At 39.5% G+C, this 19,568-nt stretch overlaps 2 protein-coding genes across 2 annotated transcripts; both read left to right on the forward strand.

Moving 5' to 3' along the window:
* Positions 1 to 290: 290 nt before the first annotated feature.
* nipsnap1 (nipsnap homolog 1 (C. elegans)) lies at positions 291 to 6,724 on the forward strand. Its single transcript, XM_078789456.1, has 10 exons — positions 291 to 568; positions 1,452 to 1,579; positions 1,656 to 1,701; positions 2,116 to 2,210; positions 3,376 to 3,446; positions 3,507 to 3,647; positions 4,775 to 4,806; positions 4,875 to 4,969; positions 6,132 to 6,215; positions 6,286 to 6,724. The coding sequence occupies exons 1-10, from the start codon at positions 501 to 503 to the stop codon at positions 6,348 to 6,350; spliced, it is 825 nt and encodes a 274-aa protein (XP_078645582.1). The 5' UTR covers positions 291 to 500; the 3' UTR covers positions 6,351 to 6,724.
* Positions 6,725 to 7,313: 589 nt separating this feature from the next.
* castor1 (cytosolic arginine sensor for mTORC1 subunit 1) lies at positions 7,314 to 16,825 on the forward strand. Its single transcript, XM_078789454.1, has 9 exons — positions 7,314 to 7,625; positions 11,244 to 11,314; positions 11,425 to 11,618; positions 12,543 to 12,678; positions 12,919 to 13,042; positions 13,371 to 13,490; positions 13,629 to 13,711; positions 13,804 to 13,898; positions 16,264 to 16,825. Exons 1-9 carry the CDS (start codon positions 7,513 to 7,515, stop codon positions 16,333 to 16,335), a joined length of 1,008 nt encoding a protein of 335 aa, XP_078645580.1. The 5' UTR covers positions 7,314 to 7,512; the 3' UTR covers positions 16,336 to 16,825.
* Positions 16,826 to 19,568: the final 2,743 nt, after the last annotated feature.

Consider the following 19,568-nt stretch of genomic DNA (forward strand, 5'->3'; position numbering starts at 1 on the left):
AAGTGCGCGAGTTGGGGCGGTGCTACACGGTCAAAATTCCCATCCACGTGAGCGCTGTAATCGACACCACAGAACTGCATTACGTAGAAAACTCATGAGCCGGATGTGTTTGTCGCCGTAAGTCCGCCATCTTGTGTAGCACTAGCTTATTCGTTTGTAACTTTCGACGTTTTTATTGATGATTTCTGAAATTATGGACGCGATTAAGGCATTAAAATGCCATACTGTGCGGCTGTAAACTACCTATGTATGAATATACACTGCGCACGCTGAGCTGCCAAGTTGTGCTACACAAAATGGCGGCGTGTGTTGTGTCCGGACGTCTTTCTAGTTCTGTGAATGGGCACTGAGTATCACGTGACTTTTCGAATGTCCGGCGCGTTGCCGCATGATGACAGAAAAAATGGTGAAAAGAAAGCTAATCATTAACTCAAGTAGTCAGTGTTTGTGTGTGTGAGATAATTTGACAGCCCAACAGAAGTTCAACAAGGAGGAGGCGGATGATGATGGCGGCTAACGGACACATGTTGTACAGGTACGCTGCTGTGAGTCTGCGCCAAGTGGCCAGGTGAGCCCTACTGGATTTACATTTTAACTGCTTCACCTCACCTGCAAAAACGTAGTCCGAAATGGTTTGAATGTGTGAGTACTTTAAAAAACTGTAGTACTGTACTATTGTACTACTATTTATTGCCCATTTTTTGACAGGCACAGCTTTCAGTTCTTTGTCAGGAAGCCTTTTTATTGTGTTTACTTGCCATTAAGGCAAAACTACAGTACATTTTGGACCCCCACCCCCCCTCCAGTGCTCCATCCCAGTCCTGTTTTAATCATTTGCTGGACTTCTGTACTTTGTCCCTTAAAGCCATACTCTCACTTATCTCCTCTTTCCTTCAAATTGTTGGCCTTTTACTCTTGAATGTTTCAATCTCACCCAACTTTATGTGACGCACAATACGTAGACAGTATTTGTAAACAAACGTGCTGCGCTATTATTCATTATGACAGGGGCGTTCAAAGTTTGCGGCCTGTGGCTGTTTTGTTTTTATTGACCCCTTCGGCACATTCTATAAATCTCGAGAAAAAAAAGCCAACAAAAATCTGCCGTAAATTTTCAAGAATAAAGTCAAAATATTCAGAGAAAAACAGTTAAAATCATAATTTATGATAACATTGCCGTAATGTGAGTAGAAATATTAAGGAATAAAGACATCTTTATTTGGAAAATTTGGAATATTAAGAGAAATTAAAAATACAGAAGAAAGAAAATTGGGTTGCGGAAAAGTTATAATTTTATGACAATAAAATCAAAATATAATGACAACAATGTAATAATTATGAAAATTATGGAATCCTCCGAATTCTAACAGATATTATTAGAATGAAGTGGTATTATATAACATACCGTATGTATCCCTAATGGTAATGGTGGAACTCCTCACTCCTGCCAGGAGGTTTTCCCAGAGCGCCGACAAAAGCTGGTTCCGTTCCCTGTTTGTGCACAAAGTGGAGGCCAGGCAAGACGCCCACTCCAACCTGCTGTCAAAGAAGGAGACCAGCAACTTGTACAAAATCCAATGTAAGATGACGCTACGCTTCTGTGGCTTCTGTGCTGTCTTTAAACGTCTTCTGGTTCTTGTTGTTGTTGGTTCCAGTTCACAATGTGAAACCAGAGTGCCTAGAAGCCTACAACAGTCTGGAGTGAGTCTATTCTCTTTTTTTCCTCTTTTTCCAGCTTTCCCACTTTTGTGTCTTATAGCAGCTGTGGTGCGTTCAAGAACATTTTTCAATTATTACCCACAGAATGAAATAAACATCTTATTTTTGGATTTTGAATCTGAGATTTGAATTGCCAAGTGTTGTTCTTACAAAAACATGCAGTTACACAACATGGCGTCTTGTTAAAGCATCTTCCTGCTGGAAAATATTGAGTGAATTTCTGGATTCGTAGCTGCAGCACACTCGCCCCTTGTTTGGATATTAATAATCTAGCACATAGAAACATGTATATGACCTCCTAAATAGAGACCAGTGTGGAATGCTAATCTAATGCTACTGTTTGTGGTTATGAATATGCTTGGCTGTTGGTGTTTTTTTTCCGTTTTTTTTTTTAAGGGCTGAGGTGCAAAAGAGGCTCCATCAGGATCAGGACTTTCCGTGTGAGGTTGTAGGGAGCTGGAACACCTGGTATGGAGAGCAGGACCAAGCGGGTACGATCATTTTTGTCTTGTAAATTTCAGACTTTATTCTCATCAATTTGTACATTTTCCAGTGAATTTACAACAATATCTGTAATATTATAACTTTTTTTGCTCGTAAATTTACAACTTTTTTCTTATTTTGTCGTGAAGTTATTAAATATGAAATATTCTGATTTTATTTCTTGTAGATCTGTGTTTTTTCTCATAAATTTAATACTTTGTTCTTGTAAATGTACATATTTTCTCCCAAATGTCCAACTTTATTCTTGTAAAATTCTGACTTTTTTTTCATAAATTTACGACTTTATTCTTGTAATATTAAGACTAGTTTTCTCATATATTTACAGCTTTATTCTTGTAATATTATGACTATTATTCTCTTATATTTACAACTTTATTCTAGTAAATTTACATTTTCTCCAAAATTTACAACCTTCTCAATATTTTTTATTCTCGTATATTTATGACTTTATTCTTGTAAATGTACTTTTTTTCTCCTAAATTTATGACCTCATTCTCGTAATGTTATTACTTTTTTCTCATAAATGTATGAATTTATTCTTATAAATTTACATATTTTTTAAATAATAAAATTACTATTTTATTCTTGTAATATTATGACTTTTTTCTCATTAATTAATGACTTTAGTCTTGTAAATGTACATATTTTTTTAATAATAAATTTACTACTTTATTCTTGTAATATTACAGCTTTTTGTCTCATAAATGTATGAGTTTATTGTTTTACTTTTTTTTATTATTTTTCTTTACTACAACTTTTAGTCTCATATATTTAAGACTATATTCTTATAAATTTACATATGTTTTTCTCCTAAATTTACAACTTTATTCTTGTAATTATGCCTTTTTTCATATTTTCATAATATTATGACTTTTATTTTCCTCAATTCATGATTTTTTTTTGTAAATTTGCGACTGTAATATTGAAAATTTAGCACTTTTCTTGTAAATGTACAACTGTTCTTGTAATATTATGACTTTTTCATGATTTTTTTCTCATAAATTTACTATATCATTTTCGTAAATGTAAGACTTTTTCAAGACAGCCATTTTTTGCTATGACATAATAGCAGGAATTTGCTGCATTTCCTGTTTGGAAGGCATGCATTCCTCACACGGCACCACACTGACCTCTGCTGGTGTGTCTTTGCAGTGCACCTGTGGCGCTACAGAGGGGGCTACCCTGCCCTGACGGAATGCCTCAACAAGCTCAAAGTTGACAAGGTATTCCACAAGCATCACACAATTCTTCTTTTCGCTTGACTTGGTCCCTTTTGTCTCCAGGAATATTTGGAATTTCGTAAAGAGAGGGCCAAAATGCTGAATTCCAGGCGGAATCAGCTGCTCTTGGAGTTCAGCTTCTGGAATGAACCTCTTCCCAGACCGGGACCAAACATCTACGAAATGCGGACGTACTACCTCAAGGTGACGACTGGAGAACCGCAGTAATGACTCGCTGTGTGGACAGAAGTAATGGGACACTCCTCCTAATCAGTGAATGGCTTCATTTGTCATAAAGTGTCAGTTATAATACTACAACAATACTTGTAATATTAGAACTTTTTTTGCCAGTAGATTTACAATTTTTTTCATATAGATTTATGACTTATTTTGTCGAAAATTTCCACTGTTATTCTCAGAATTTCTATGAATTTTTTCCCTTGTAGATCTATATTTTTTCTCATAAATTTAGTACTTTGTTCTTGTAAATGTACATATTTTCTCCCAAATTTCCAACTTTATTCTTGTAAGATTCTGACTTTTTTTCTCATAAATTTACGACTTTATTCTTGTAATATTACGACTATTTTTCTCATATATTTACAAGTTTATTCTTGTAATATTGTGACTATTTTTCTTAAGTTTATAATTGTAAATTTACATAAATTTTATCCTAAATTTACAACCTTATTCTCATAATATTATGACTTTTTTGTCTCATAAATTTATGACTTTCTGCTTGTAATAACAAATTTTATTCTCGTATATTTACGACTTGTGAATTTTCTCCTAAATTTAGAACTTAATTCTCGTCATATTATGACTTTTTTCATAAATTTATGACTTTATTCTTGTAAATGTACATATGTTTTAATAATACATTTACTAATGTATTCTCGTAATATTATGACTTTTTGTCTCGTAAATTTATGACTTTATTCTTGCAATATTATGACTTTTATTCTCATATATTTATGACTATATTCTTGTAAATTTACATATTTTTCTTCTCCTAAATTTACAACTTTATTCATGTAATTATGCCTTTTTTCTCCTAAATTTACGACTTTATTTTCATATTATGAAAATTATTATTACACTTTGGAGAAGGCCGTTTTCTGCTCCTATTGCACACGGCAAGCTCCCTCAAGGCATGCTTGGCCGGGTTTGGTCCAACATCAGTAACCTGGGACCTCACCAGTTGCCCCAAAAACTCCCAACATCTTGCAGAAAGCCAGAAGCTGTCCCAGTACTTTTGTCCACACGGTGTCACGTGTCTTCCTGCTTTCTCACCATCTTCTACCTGCCATCTTGTTTCCCGCCTGCTGCAGCCTGGGACCATGATCGAATGGGGCAATCACTGGTAAGACTGGACTCACTGGTGCCCGACACCTTGGCACAAAACCAACTTTACGGGTTGTCTCGCACCAGGGCGAGGGCTATCAGGTACCGGCAGGAGAACAACGAGGCAGTGGGCGGCTTCTTCTCGCAGATGGGTGACTTGTACGTGGTCCATCACTTATGGGGTGAGCATCGTAGAACCGTGATGGACTCGCTGCTAGTAAAACCACAACAAAGTGTCATGTGCTTTTTTTATTCTCAAAATAATTGTACTTTTTTGTGGTACATTTATGACCTGATAGTGATATGTTTTTATTAGTGGGGAAAAAAAACAACAAAAATCAGGTCATAATATTACCACTATAAAGTACAATTATTTTGAGAATAAATGATTTATCCAAATTTCAAAATAAAGAAAAATATATTGAATAATCATGAAAACATAGTTACCACAATAAAGTGCAATTATTTTGAAATTTAATGTAAATTCTTCTTATTTATTCTAAAAAATAATTGTACATATTACCTTAATATACGTACATAATTATTTAAAATTATTTCACAATTTAAGGTAAATTATTACTTTAATGTATGTATCACATTATTATATATAATTATTCTAAATTATTTTAAAAATGTAAGGTAAATTATTACTTTAATATATGTATAACCTTATTATATATAATTATGCAAAATTATTTCAAAATTTATGGAAAATTATTACTTTAATGTATGTATCACCTTATGATTATATATAATTGTTATAAATTACTTCAAAATTAAAGGTAAATTATTACTTTAATGTATCACCTTATTATATATAATTATTTTTAATTATTTCAAAATTAAAGGTAAATTATTATTATTTACTTTCAAAATAATTTCACTTTATTGCGGTAATATGATGGGAAAAAATTAATATTATGAGAATTAAACTGTAAATATAAGAGAGAAAAATTATGAAATTTACGAGGATGAAGTTGGAAATTTACGAGGAAAAAAAGTTTTAATATTACGAGAATGAAGTCATACATTTACTAGAAAAAAATCAGAATATTACGAAATTGAAGTTGACAACTTTAATGATTTTATTCTCAAAATTGCTTATATTTTATGCCATCATAACAGGCATTGTCTGAGGCAGCTATGAAAAGGGAGGACTTATCACTCATGTGACCTTTGGCCTTGTGCAAAGCTTAATACTAAGAACTTTTTCCCGTAAATTGACAACTTTTTTTCTCGTGAATTTACGACTTTAGTATTTTCCATACTTTGTGTTAGGAACACTAATTGATGTGTAAAAAAAAAAGCTCTACCAGCTGGACGGACCTCATGGTTGTGTTGCAGCATATGAGAACCTCCAGTCTCGAGAGGAAACCAGGAACTCGGCCTGGCTCAAGGAGGGATGGGATGCCAACGTGTACTACACTGGTAAACACACACACACACACACACACACACACACATTTGCTGGCGCTAAATATGTGTGTGTGTGTTGCAGTGCCTCTCATCAGGAGCATGGAGTCCAGGGTGATGATTCCCACCTCCAGTTCCCCGTTGCAGTGAAGACTGAAACTGCTGCCTCAGCTAGCTCCTACCTCCGCGTCGCCAATAACGGATTCTACGCTTGTTGGCCACAGCATTAGGTACACCTGGACAAGAGCTTTAAATGTTGTCTTGATTGGCATGTCATTGTAATATTGTGACCCTCTGAGTCAGTCCAACGTGAGCCTTATTATCTCCATTTTTGTACTGGGTGTCATTTAGATTGTGTACCTAATGAAGTGGCCGGGTGAGCTTTTATTTGCACAGCGATGTCAAACATAGAAACTAACATGACATGTTTTTTTAAAAAAATGTCTTTTATAATGATGGGACAGTCTCCATGCTTCACTTTTTCAACTGAAGGGATGTAAAGTGTCTGCCATAATAAAAGCTGAGAGAATTCCCGCTTTCCTGTCATTCTTCATGGAATTGAGTGAAATACAGTATATATCTATCAACAGTAAGTGAAGCAGTACTATCAAGTACAACAAAAAAACATAAAACATGAGGGCTTTTCGGAACTGACGTGTTGGCTCCTTTTATTTTGAAAGTCACACTCCTGCTACGGAAATAGAAGCTGTACTTCCAGCCAAACCCTGCCGCTTCCGACCACAGAACTACATTTCGTAGAAAACTCATGAGCCGTACGTTTTGTCGCCACGAGTCCGTCATCTTGTGTAGCACTACCTTGTTTTTTTGCAACTTTCAACATTTTTTTGATAGTTTCCGATATTCTGGACGCGATAAGGCATTAACATACCCTACTATGCGGCTGTAAACTACCTATATATGTCTATACACTGCCCACGCTGAGCTGCAAAGTTGTGCTACACAAGATGGCGGCGTGTACACTGAAGCACTGCGCTCTGTGCGTTGTGTCCCGGATGTGAGCTTTCTACGTCTACGCTCTCTGTGCTTACGACACCAAAACAGCTGGTTTAGCAGGTGACTGTTTCTTTAAGAAGCAGGGGGCGCGGTTTTTGGAGGTGGACACGCCCCTTTCGTTTGAATATACAGTACTTGCACACAAGGGCTGGTCTTGGATTACGTCGGATGTTTTTCGTGTTTGCTAGCAGTGAGCTAACTTTGCATCATCTTCATTTACACGTCTTTTTTAAACATCTATCCCCTCATTCCGAACGCCCACACCTTTCCGTTGCATGCACGCCCGCGGGACCGGAACATGGACCTGCACATTCTGGACCACCGGCTGCGGGTCACCAGCATATCCAAGAGCGGACTAGTGCATTTCACACACCCGCTGATCAAACTCATATTCCTCCGGAATCGGACACGGTAAGTGAGCTGATTGACTGTTGATTGCTACATGACGTCACTTAGCACGTTTGTTGCTCAGCCTGCTGCTTCCTTCGAGGGTTGGGTGATGCTGACCATTTGGTATGGAATCATCGATATCAATACTTTTTTTTACTGTAAAATGTTTAAAATCATTGAATGAGGTTGTGATTTGTCCTTTAACAGGATAATAGTCAGAATAAGAGACAGAAAATATGAACAAATATCTTACTTGTGAACAATTTAGCAACACATAATTATGACAATACAGTTTCAGGCAATATCATTAAAATAATACAACTATTCCCGCCATTACAAACTCACAAATGTCAACCTCATCGCGCCAGTATCGATTCAATACTGATACCACCCCTGGTATCGATACTTGGATCGGTTGTGCCACCCGTACTTGAACTTCCTTCCTTTCAAGATACCAGCTTCATTGTGTCATGTTGACAGAGCGACCAGTTTGCGCCACAGCTAGGACACGCCCCCTGCCTCCCTCACCCTCATTTCCTATTGGCTGTGCTGAGCGTTGAGCAATCAGGTGACACACCTGGCCCGTAGTCACAGCATCAAAATGTGCACGCTCACATGCCAACATTCCTTGGCTAGGAATTCAAAACAAAGAAATCAAGATCTGGTTTTCCTCGATTACCATTCCGCCCACCATTCTGTGTCGGTGCTGTTCACACAGAAAAGTGTGTGAAAGGGGCTTTTGGATTGTTAATTACCAGGTTGTCATTGCTCCATTTACTGTCAGTGCCGTTTACACAGAACAGCAGCCTTGGGGGGAAAAAGGTGCAAATTTGCCGGCTTTTAAAACCTCAAAAGGACTTTTAAAGGATGTGTAAAAGGGGATTCTGACACGACATAAGGCGCTACATTGCCAGCTCAAGTTGTGCCCCATTTCCCTGAAAAAGCTGGACAATGGCCAGATTTTGGAGGCAGTGTGAAAGGGGCTTCTCATAAAAACTCTGAGCGGGGTAAATTTCCGGGTCAACTTCATTCCTCCATTTGATGTTGGTTCTGCTTATACAGAACAGCAGCCTGGAAAAAGGTGGAAAATTGTCGGAAAAGAGCTTCTCATTAAACCGAATGTGGTAACTGCCAGGTGGAGTTTCCGTGTTGTTTATACAAAACAGCAATGTTTTTAGAATGTGATAAATTGCCGTGTCGACTGTTTATGTCGATGGTGTTTACACAAAACGGCAACCTCAAAAAAGGCAGCTGGATTTTACAGATGGTGTGAAAGGGGTAAATTGCCCGGTCAATTTCATTTTTCCATTTAATGTTGATGCCGTTCGTACAGAACAGCAGCTTGGAGAATGGTGAAAATGTGCAATTTTTGCCGGAAAAGAGCTCATCATTGTACCGCATTCGGCAATCTTTCCATGTTGGTGCCGTTCATACAAAACAGCAACATCGAAAAAAGCCTCAATCGAAGGTGATAAATTGCCGGGTCAGCTTCATCTCTCCATTTCATTTCGAGGCCTGGAAAAAGCTGGAAAAATTGCCAGCTTTTCCAGGCTGTGTGAAAGGGACCTCTGATTGCCGGTGGTAAATTTCTGTGTCGGTGCTGTTTATACAGAACAGTGACCTGGTAAAATGCCGGCTTTTATGGGCACTGTGACTATCTAGTGATTGTTTAGGTTGTTCCCCATAAGGATTAGCCTCCGCCCCCTTTTAACTGAAAGCGAATAAACAAAATAAGCTACGTATCAGAATCTGGAATTTTTTTACACGTGGATAACGCTTCGCCGCGTCCAAGCCATGGCGTTCACCACCTGCTCGGAGTCTGTGAGCCAAGGAAGGCGAAGGGTCAACAGGAAGTAAGACAATGGGCTGTCCTAGCCTAGCACAGCTGGCTGGGGACCGATTGTCCCATCACATGGCCAGGATTAGACTCTGTCGACTCAGCAGGCAGCTTTCCACGCCGAGGACGAGGACGGCGTGTCTGCGGAAAGCAGGACGACCAGGGTGGTGCTTCCTTTCTGGTCCAAAGTCCCAGAAAGGGAACTTTAAAAAAAAAAAAGATTGTTTGAAAAGTTCACTTTTGGATGTTTCCAATCGCCACAAACTGCATCTGCAACAATTCCTGGATACCCCCCCCCTTGCCTTTCCGCTTCCCTGCAGCGCTAACGCTAAACACCATTAGCTGTGTTGTTATAGCAATGCTTCAGTCTTGAACTACAATGTCACCCAGTAGAGCACAGACACGCAAAAATGTGGTGCCTAGCTTTTTTTTCTATTCTGCTTATGTCGACAGCCGCTTATGTCGACATAAAATTTGAGACCCAAAGGGATAATTTCTGTAAACAATAGTTCCTTTAATCTTGACATGCCAAAGTCGCAAGTAAATGTGCGAGCAATGGCTAGTTTTAGTTTTTCCATCCCAGTTATGTCAACAACCGCTTATGTTGACATAAAATTTGAGACCCAACGGGATAATTTCAATGAAAAATAGGTGTCGTTATGTTAACATGCTGAAGTTACGAGTAAATATGCAAGCAATGGTTAGCTTTTTTTCCTATTCCGCTTATGTCGACAGCCGCTTATGTTGACATAAAAGTTGAGACCCAAAGGGATAATTTCAATGGAAAATGGGTCTGGTTAACATGCTGAAGTCATGAGTAAATGTGCAAGCAATGGTTAGCTTTTTTTTTCTATTCCGCTTATGTCGACAGCCGCTTATGTTGACATAAAAGTTGAGACCCAACGGGATAATTTAAATGAAAAATAGGCCTGGTTATGTTAACATGCTGAAATCACGAGTAAATGTGCAAGCAATGGTTAGCTTTTTTTCTAGTCCACTTATGTCGACAGGCCGCTTATGTTGACATAAAATTTGAGAGCCAAAGGGATAATTTCTGTAAACATGTCCTTTTAATCCTGACATGCCAAAGTCGCAACTAAATGTGCAAATAATGGCTAGTTTTAGTTTCCATCCCAGTTATGTCGACAGCCGCTTATGTTGACATAAAATTTGAGACCCAGGGACATCATTTCTGTAAAAAGTAGGTCCTTTAATCTTTAGATGCCAAAGTCGCAAGTAAATGTGCAAGCACAAGCTTGTTGTGTGTTCCACTTGGGATAGGTCGACAACCGTTTATACCCACGCCGGTCCAAGCGGCATCGACATAAACGGTAGCATAGATGATGTTGTCGTGCCTCCAGTGGTTGCCATCGCTTCATGACACAAATAATCAACAATCGCTGAGGGAAAATGCACGGCGGCGCCAAAGTGGAAGCGACCTTTCCTAATATTTAACCAGCGTGGTTCTCATTGAGTTAGTCATTGAGACTTCATCGGGGTCAGCGCTGGCATTGCCAAGTTTCTTTGAATGCACCACACTGAAGTTTGGACCGGGAGCCAGCAGACAAACAAAGAGGAGCTTTTTTTTGTGTGGGACTGGTTCGACTTGGGTCGCAGCCAAATATCAGCCCCGTGTGTACATTTCACACAACCCCCATTTAGTTCTTTCTTGGTAAATGTTTTCTTTGTAGACGCGACCCCCCTCGTTTCTTTTTCAATGCAAAAATGAATAACACTTCTGTTCTACCGTATGCCCCGCCACCCCCACTTCCTGGCCCCCTGTCCGCTCTGCTTTGTTTCAGATGTAAGTTCTTCAGTTGGACCGAGACTCCTGAGAACTACACAGTCGTGTTGGACGAGGAGGGATTCAAAGGTAAAGAAAGTCCTGTAGACTTCCAATCCTGAACTCCATTAAGTCCCCATTGTGTCCCCCCTGAAGGCCCCGTGAATTAATTTGTCACATACTGTGCACCTCCCTCGCAGAGCTCCGCCCCTCGGAGCACCTCCAGGTGGAGAGTTCAGTGTGGCTGCCGCTCAACGTGGTCTCCAACGCCAACGCCTCCGTCAGCTCGCAGGCGGTGGGCGTGACCAAGATCGCCAAGTCCGTCATCGCGCCGCTGGCCCAGCAGCACGTTTCCGTTTTCATGCTCTCCACGTACCAGACCGACTTCATCCTGGTGAGGTGTACAAGCGTAAAAAGAAGCAACACACAACAACTTACTATTTACTTTTCTTACAGTGATTGCTGCCTAAGTGTAAAAAGGAGTCAGCTCCTTTCACACGGACTGCTGCTGTATAAAATGCACCAACACAGAAGTTGTCCATATTCATATATCCATATCCAATACACAGCCTGTGGATGTACTGACTGTAAAAGCCGGCATTTTTCTGCCTTTTTTCCCCCATGAGTGGTTCTGTATAACCTGCACCAACACAGAATGAAGACAGACATAATTTTTCAGCCCTTTTTCCTGTATGATGTATGAAATCACCTAGTCTTTTGACATAGTATCGGATGTAATATCAGAATTCCCATTGACAGTAATTGTGAAATCCGGCATTTTTCCAGATTGGTGTTCTGTACTGTATGAAAGCCGTACAGTGAATATTCCACTTCTGGGCATACAATCCAAGTCTACACTGACTTGGATTGAAAATCCGGCAATTTTCCACCTTTTTCCTCCAGTTTCATTGTTCTGTATAAATGGCACCAACACGGAATGTGGACGACTGCCGGCATTTTTCCTAATTCTGTTCCGTGCTGTGTAATTGGCACCAACACTCAAATCTTCTAGTGAATATTCCACCTTTCGGGCGTAGTATCAAAAAGTCCCTTTCAAACTGACTGCAAAATCCGGCATTTTTCCACCTTCTCCCCTTCTTTAGTTGTTATATTGTATAAATGACATGAACACAGAATGGGGACAGCAGCCGGCATTTTTTGTTCCAGAGAGGCTGCTCTGTACTGTATAAAAGGCACTCTTATTTTGAATATTGAGGTACAATTATCATCAATAATGACATTTGCGGGCCGCCGTCTGTGTGAAAGAAGCTGATCTTGGGCGTCCCCGTCACGGTTTCACCTTGATGTGTGTGCACAGGTGAGAGAGAAGGACCTGTCGATAGTGGTCAGCACTCTGGAGGAGGAGTTCAACATCTACAGGGAGGTGGGAGGAGAGTCGATCCTCGTCCGCGGTCAGGACCTTTCCAACGGCCTGGAGAAGAACGGCAAAGAGGGTGAACGCTTTTTGCATGCGTGTGACGTCTCTGCCATATTTCATATTTTTTTATGTTTTTAATGCGATTGGGATGACTGGACTGACCTGAAGATCAAAAATAAACCCCATCAAGTGACACCTCAAATTAAAGCCCTTGATGAGGCCTTTCTAGATATGCTATTTGTTCCGTCAATATAACATTATGTGATGATATTATGACAAAAAAACAATATTTACCATATGTATGTTGTGCTATCAGCCATGCGGCCGACACTTCACCCGGTGCTCATACCCCAGAACCAGTTCTGCGTCATGTCTCTGGACCCGGACACGCTGCCCTCCATTGCCACCACGCTCATTGACGTCATCTTTTACTCCAGCAGGTGAGACAGAGCTTTGCAGTACTACTGTCGAACACAAGATGGCGGCAGAGATCAGGCATTCAAGGAAGGCAGGGCCATCCAAAGTGTGCTATTTTTTTTGGGCCAACAAAACAAAACAATGTATATGACAGCAAAAATGGGAAAAAAAAATCATTTTACAAGACTAACATCAAATTATTAAAAGTAATATTCTGACAAAAATATCACTTTTTCACACCATTGTACATGGTACAGAATATACCGTACCATTTGTTTGTATGCAAATAATAGCAGTATTGTTTCATTTTCTGCTTCTAACTACTGACTTGCTCTCCGTCTTGCTCCCTAGTGCAAAAGACGACGAAGCATCGTCTTCACCCAGCCAAGACCTGGAAAGCATCAAGTTCTTCTCCTTCTCCCTCATCGACGGTTACGTCTCGCTGGTCATGGACACGGACGCTCAGCGGCAGTAAGGAAGTCTCTTTCTCACACCTGTATAGGCCCCATGTATGTGTATGTATATATGTGTGTGTGTGTATATATGTATACGTATGTACATACATATGTATATATATATATGACCTTTTTCTTTTTTTGTGTCCTGCAGCTTTCCAGCCGACCTCCTCTTCACCAGCTCTTCCGGAGAACTGTGGAGGATGGTGCGCATTGGGGGACAGCCGCTGGGCTTTGGTGAGGGGCCGGATCCAAGATGGCCGGGGTCTAGAACGCAATCAAGACCTGCAAATAAACCCTTATATTAACCTTTTTGTTTTTGTTCTCAGACGAATGTGGAATCGTGGCGCAGATCTCCCGGCCGCTGGCCGACTGCGACATCTCGGCGTATTACATCAGCACCTTCAGCTTCGACCACGCTCTGGTCAGTGTGACGCACACGCACACAAAGCATCCCTCACATGTTTACCATTTATTTCAAGCTCTTTGCTTGTCATGCGGGAGTCGACGTCGCATTCCTGTGGCGTTTGCTCACCAACAGGTGGCGAGGACGTTGTGATTATTTATTATATACTCTTATTTAGTCACCTGTTACAGTGATGTCAAAAATCTTCCTTTTTTACCGTATTTTAACGTTTCAGATCATCAAACATATTTAATTATTAGTCAATGACAGCACAACTGAACCCAAAATGCAGACCTACATGGCCCTGTGTGGAAAAGTCATGGACGGACATTCTCCTTTAGCAGAATTCATGCTTCCTGGTCCTGAAGCAGCAAAAAAAAGCCCTAGACCATCACACTACCTCCACCATATTTTACTGTTGCTATGATGTTCTTTTTCTGCACCGCTGCATTACTTTTACGCCAGATGTAATGGGACACACACGTTCCAAAAAGTTCAGCTCTTTGGGAGTATTTTCCCAAAGGTCTTGGGGATCATCAAGATGTTTTCTGGCAAAATTGAGACGAGCCTTAATGTTGTTTTTGGTCTTGGAACTTGGACCACGTTTTTGCCTTTCGGTGGTCTCATGAACAGTGATTGTTGCTCATTATTATGCTCATTTTCGTCCCTTTGTATTGAGTTGTGGACTGCTATAGAGCAGATACACACAATAACCTGCGCAGAAAGCTTATGAGATCTTCCAGGATCTGCACCTATTCCAGCTGTATTTCCTTGGCTTTCCAAAATGGTCTGTTTTCATTTATTCTACCCTCCGGACACGTCGATTACGTTGTGATTGGTTCCACTCTATCCGGGCACGCCCATATAAGGAAGCCCAGCCCACTGTGACATTACAGTGCGATGGAGTTAAAAAAAAAAACTTTCTGAAACGTCGTGTTCAGAGTTCAAATGCGTAAACCTCATCATCTGAAACTTTGGTGTCGTTTAACATGAGAACAACAACATCGACGACGCTAACGACAAGATTGTTTCCAACGTAAACAAAACACGTACGTTAGGTCCTAGGACTACTACATTGTTTTTGACGTTTTGGGTCCACCGACGGCTGATCGTTTCCGACATTTAACACAACGCACATCTAGATTTTAATGTTAACAAAACGCATACGTTAGCCTGACTGCCGACTAGATTGTTGACACGTTGTTTTTAACGTTAACAGAAGATGCCTTGTCGGTTCAATGATGACTAGATTATTCTCAATGTTTAAAAAAAACTTGTTTAATACATTAAATGCATAGGTTGAGTCCAAAAACGATAAAAAAACGAGTGCGATTGTTTTCAACGCACATTATTTTAATGTGAGATGAAGAAATTTAGCGTTGTTTTGGACGTTAAATGTCTTCAATAATAACAAACCACATTAGTTGGCTAGTTGTTCCCAAACTACGTACACAGCGACTAGATTAGCAAAACATGTAAGCACGGTTACGTAAGTGGATTAGCTAACTTTATGCGGTCGCACGATTAGTATGCACATTGTTGCGATGCTCGCTGTAGTCATGCTGTTGCAGAATTCTGCAAGTGTCACGGAAGGTTGTCATTACAGGAACCGGGGTGTGTGTGTATTTTTACCACCGCATCGCCCTAATTTTAGCCACTTCACTCGAAAGTAATAAACAGAAGCAGTCACCCCAGAAGGGGGGGGTGTGGGTGCAGGGGCAGGCCTTTGTGGTTGTGCAACGCTGTTGTAACCGCCGAGGTCGCCAAAAGTTGAGGGTCTCCCCACTCCAGAGTAATACTCTCAACTTAATTGCAATACGCGGCTTCCTCTTTGGTCGTTTAAATGTTTTAACAATTTAAAGCCAGAAAGAGGAAGGAGGATGAGTTTCCCCAAATGCAGCAATCGCCGCTTGGGTCTGACACCTTGTGCTTGTCATCATCATAAACGCTTTATTGATGGTACGGGACACCGTCTTGTAACTTTTGTAAACGTGTATTTTTTTTAAGGCTGCACGGTGGTTGAGTGGTTGGCGCAGACCTCACAGCTAGGAGACCAGAGTTCAATTCCACCCTGTTCTCCCCGTGCATGTGTGGGTGTTCTCCGGGTACTCCGGTTTCCAAAAACATGCTAGGTTAATTAGCGACTCCAAATTGTCCATAGGTATGAATGTGAGTGTGAATGGTTGTTTGTCTATATGTGCCCTGTGATTGGCTGGCCACCAGTCCAGGGTGTATAGTCCGCCTCTCGCCCCAAGACAGCTGGGATAGGCTCCAGCACCCCCGCAACCCTCGTGAGGATAAGCGGTAGAAAATGAATGAATTAATATTTTTTTTAAATACAACATTTTCGGGAAATGTCAAAATTTGGCGTTTTTTTTTCCAGGTCCCAGAGGAAGACATCGAGAACGTGACCGACATGTTGCAGCAGCAGAGGAAGGACCCGACCGCCAGCTGATCCTCGAGGTCCCGTCCGAGCCGAGTGCAAGCCAGCCTAGCCTAGCCTAGGCTAGCGTTGCGCAAGCGGCAAATATTGATAGTTGCCACCAGCACCACGAGCACTTAGCCGTCGTGTCTTCAGCCCAGTCATTGGAGGGGGCGGGGCTTGCAGTCCTCCCCGACTCTTCACGTAATAGCGGCTAATAATCAGCTAACGTTCATGCTTCAGCGGTGACACTTTTTACCCGTTTTCCTCGGAAAATGGCATCTGGGCTCTTAACTGAGGCACAACCAGTTTCATAGGTCAGTATTTTTTTAACATTATTAATATTATTATTATTATTTTTCCAAGGTCATTAAGTCTCTTGTAGTTTCTTATTATTTGCACAAACTTGAATTTTGGCTAACATCACATTTTCCGAGTACAACTCGGTTTTGTAGCATTTGAAATGTTACATGACTGTTGGTAATGCCGTCTTTGACAATAAAATGTATGGAAACATTACTTTTTTTTTTTACCCCCACCCCCGTCATCATAAATATTCATATTTATAACTGGAGAGGTGGCGTTTTGAGTGACGGAGGGGCTAAACGTGTGCAAGATTGACAGGCCGATTGGTCTGCATCGCTTCTTTGTGGTCAAGGCCTTCTGGCTCAGGTCTCAATTTACTGGTCCATCTACGTTCCTACCCTTACCGATGGTCATGATCTTTGGGTTTTGGCTGAAAGGACAAGATCTCGGGTACAAGCGACCCAAATTGAGTTTTCGCCGTACTGTGGCTGGTCAAGGTACAACGCACTGTAATCCGGGAGGAGCCAGATCAGGTGGCTCGGGCATCTAGTAAGGACGCCTCCCGGATGCCTCCATGGGAAGATCCAGGACACCTATACAAATCTAAAAGTGAAAACAACTTAATCTGTTGAAATATAGGATCCAAATTGGTACCTAATCGGTAAAAAAGTGTAAAAAGAAGCGAAAGGAAAGTCAGCACAAAGCGACCACGGCGATTGCAAAATGGAATCTGTGTCACTCAAGTCGGTCGTGACTCATGGCGTCCATGGCTCGGCGACTTCAGTGCTTGCGATGACGGCGGTGACAGTCAGCGGCTGAGGCACGTACGCCATAACAGGAAACACAACAGTCCCTGGTTTTCATCATTCAGCTGACCGAAGATATTTATTTTGTTTTCATCCAATCAGATCAGCAGATTTGGTAGAGGCGGTCTTGTTAATAGGACACAAAGTACGATCCTTTAGAGCAGTATAGACGTACTATCCAAGGGCACTCGTGCACCCTGCTCCACTCGAGGAATATTCACTATCCCGCTATGCAAGCTGTACACTGACTACTCTAAAGTATGTTACTTTCTGTAGTACTATCTCTTGCTGAAGGCGTGTACCGGCGTTGCTCGTGGATTATTTTTACATCTTTTACAAACTCCGGGAGATCCTCACGCCCCCGTGCGACGGGAGGATGTTGAATCAAGTCAGAGACGCCGCCGTGACAAAGCGCCGTCACACCGTGAAGCATGTTTGACACGTGTTGCGACATGGGATATTGAAAAGTGTGTGTCAGCGTGGTGGAGGCGGGCGGTGCCGGAGGACGTCTATAAAGCAGGTCGTACCTCCAGGCGGGGACACCACTGGACCGGTGACCAGGTTCGACGCTCGCCATGTTTTCCAAGCTACTCTCGCACTGTGGTAAGTACACGTGTATGCTTTCAGATGTTTATAACTAATTAACCTTTCACATATTAAAATATATCACGTTTACAGTACTTAAAAAAACTTTTTACCTGCAAAAAAAGTTCTAATATTATTTGTTATTGAAACAAAACTCATATTTATTTATATATATACATATTTATTTATTAAATATATATAAAATATAAATGTTTTGAAATTAAAATATTACAAATTTTTGACATATTTAACAAATTAACACTTTAAATTTAAATACTTAAATAGCTTTTTACCAACAAAAACTATTCCAAATATTATTTTGTTTATTCAAAAATATTCAAACCCCTACAATTAACTTATTTTAAATATAAATATATTTTAAAATGTAAATGTTTGGGAAAGTAAAATATTTTTGATATTTTTAACAAATTTAATAAATTGCGCACATTAAAAGTGCACTGTGGTTTACAGCATTTTCTACTTTTTATAAAAATATTTTATGTCTCATAAAATATATGTACCATTTTACTGAATTTTTAAATCATTTTTAATATATATTATTTATATATATTATTATTAATATATATTATTATATTATATTATATATTATTAATATATATTATTCAATTATACATGTATTTTTAAATATTTTTGATAAAATATTTTTTTATTTTATTTTACATATTTAACAAATATGTTAACATAACAAATAAGTATTAGTAACAAAGTACGCCGAATAACTGCATTTCCTACTTTAACAACTTTACAAAAAATATTTTATTCATCAAAAATATGCGCAGCACTTTACTGAACTTTTTCAAGTTCTTTTTAAACTATGCATAACTATACACAATATATATATATATATGTTAATAAATTTAAACATAATACTAATGTTCGTATTTTTGGTTTTCCTTGGGGAAAAAAAACTCCGGTTTCCTCCCACATTCCAAAAACATGCTAGGTTAATTAGCGACTCCAAATTGTCCATAGGTATGAATGTGAGTGTGAATGGTTGTTTGTCTATATGTGCCCTGTGATTGGCTGGCCACCAGTCCAGGGTGTACCCCGCCTCTCACCCAAAGACGGCTGGGATAGGCTCCAGCACCCCCCGCGACCCTCGTGAGGATAAGCGGTAGAGAATGAATGAATGAATGTTTCTTATAGAAGTTTCTACTTATTTTAGTATACGGTAATGTTTTTCATTTTCTGGGTATTTTTTTTTATTTTAATGATTTAATTTATATAGGATTTTGAAAAACATGACTTAAAAATATATGATTTTTAAGTCATGTTTTTCATGTCATGTTTTTTTTTATAATGTTTTTATTTCCATTTATTTATCATTTTATTTTTATTTTAATGATTATAAAAAGTGAAAATATTTGACTTTTTAATGTTTTTTATTTCTATTTATTATTATTTTATTTTTAATTTAATGATTTAATGAAAAGTCAAATATTTAGTTTTGATATAGGATTTTGAAAAACATGACTTTTGTATTATTGTATACTTTTTGGGGAAACTTTTTATGTAGTTGTTTGTATTTTATTATTTATTTTAATTATA

This window comes from Doryrhamphus excisus, linkage group LG3 (genome assembly GCF_037039965.1).
Source record: "Doryrhamphus excisus strain RoL-2023G ecotype Guam linkage group LG3, RoL_Dexc_Guam_v1.1, whole genome shotgun sequence".
In the NCBI taxonomy this organism is placed as follows: Eukaryota; Metazoa; Chordata; class Actinopteri; order Syngnathiformes; family Syngnathidae; genus Doryrhamphus; species Doryrhamphus excisus.

Bases quoted from the DNA above. Each gene is read 5' to 3' on its own strand.
- castor1 (XM_078789454.1), top strand. From the start codon at position 7,513: ATGGACCTGCACATTCTGGACCACCGGCTGCGGGTCACCAGCATATCC. The intron at 11,315-11,424 runs GTAAAGAAAGTC...CCTCCCTCGCAG, and splicing joins GGACGAGGAGGGATTCAAAG to AGCTCCGCCCCTCGGAGCAC. The intron at 13,491-13,628 runs GTAAGGAAGTCT...TGTGTCCTGCAG, and splicing joins GACACGGACGCTCAGCGGCA to CTTTCCAGCCGACCTCCTCT.
- nipsnap1 (XM_078789456.1), top strand. From the start codon at position 501: ATGATGATGGCGGCTAACGGACACATGTTGTACAGGTACGCTGCTGTG. The intron at 569-1,451 runs GTGAGCCCTACT...CACTCCTGCCAG, and splicing joins AGTCTGCGCCAAGTGGCCAG to GAGGTTTTCCCAGAGCGCCG. The intron at 2,211-3,375 runs GTACGATCATTT...GTGTCTTTGCAG, and splicing joins TGGAGAGCAGGACCAAGCGG to TGCACCTGTGGCGCTACAGA.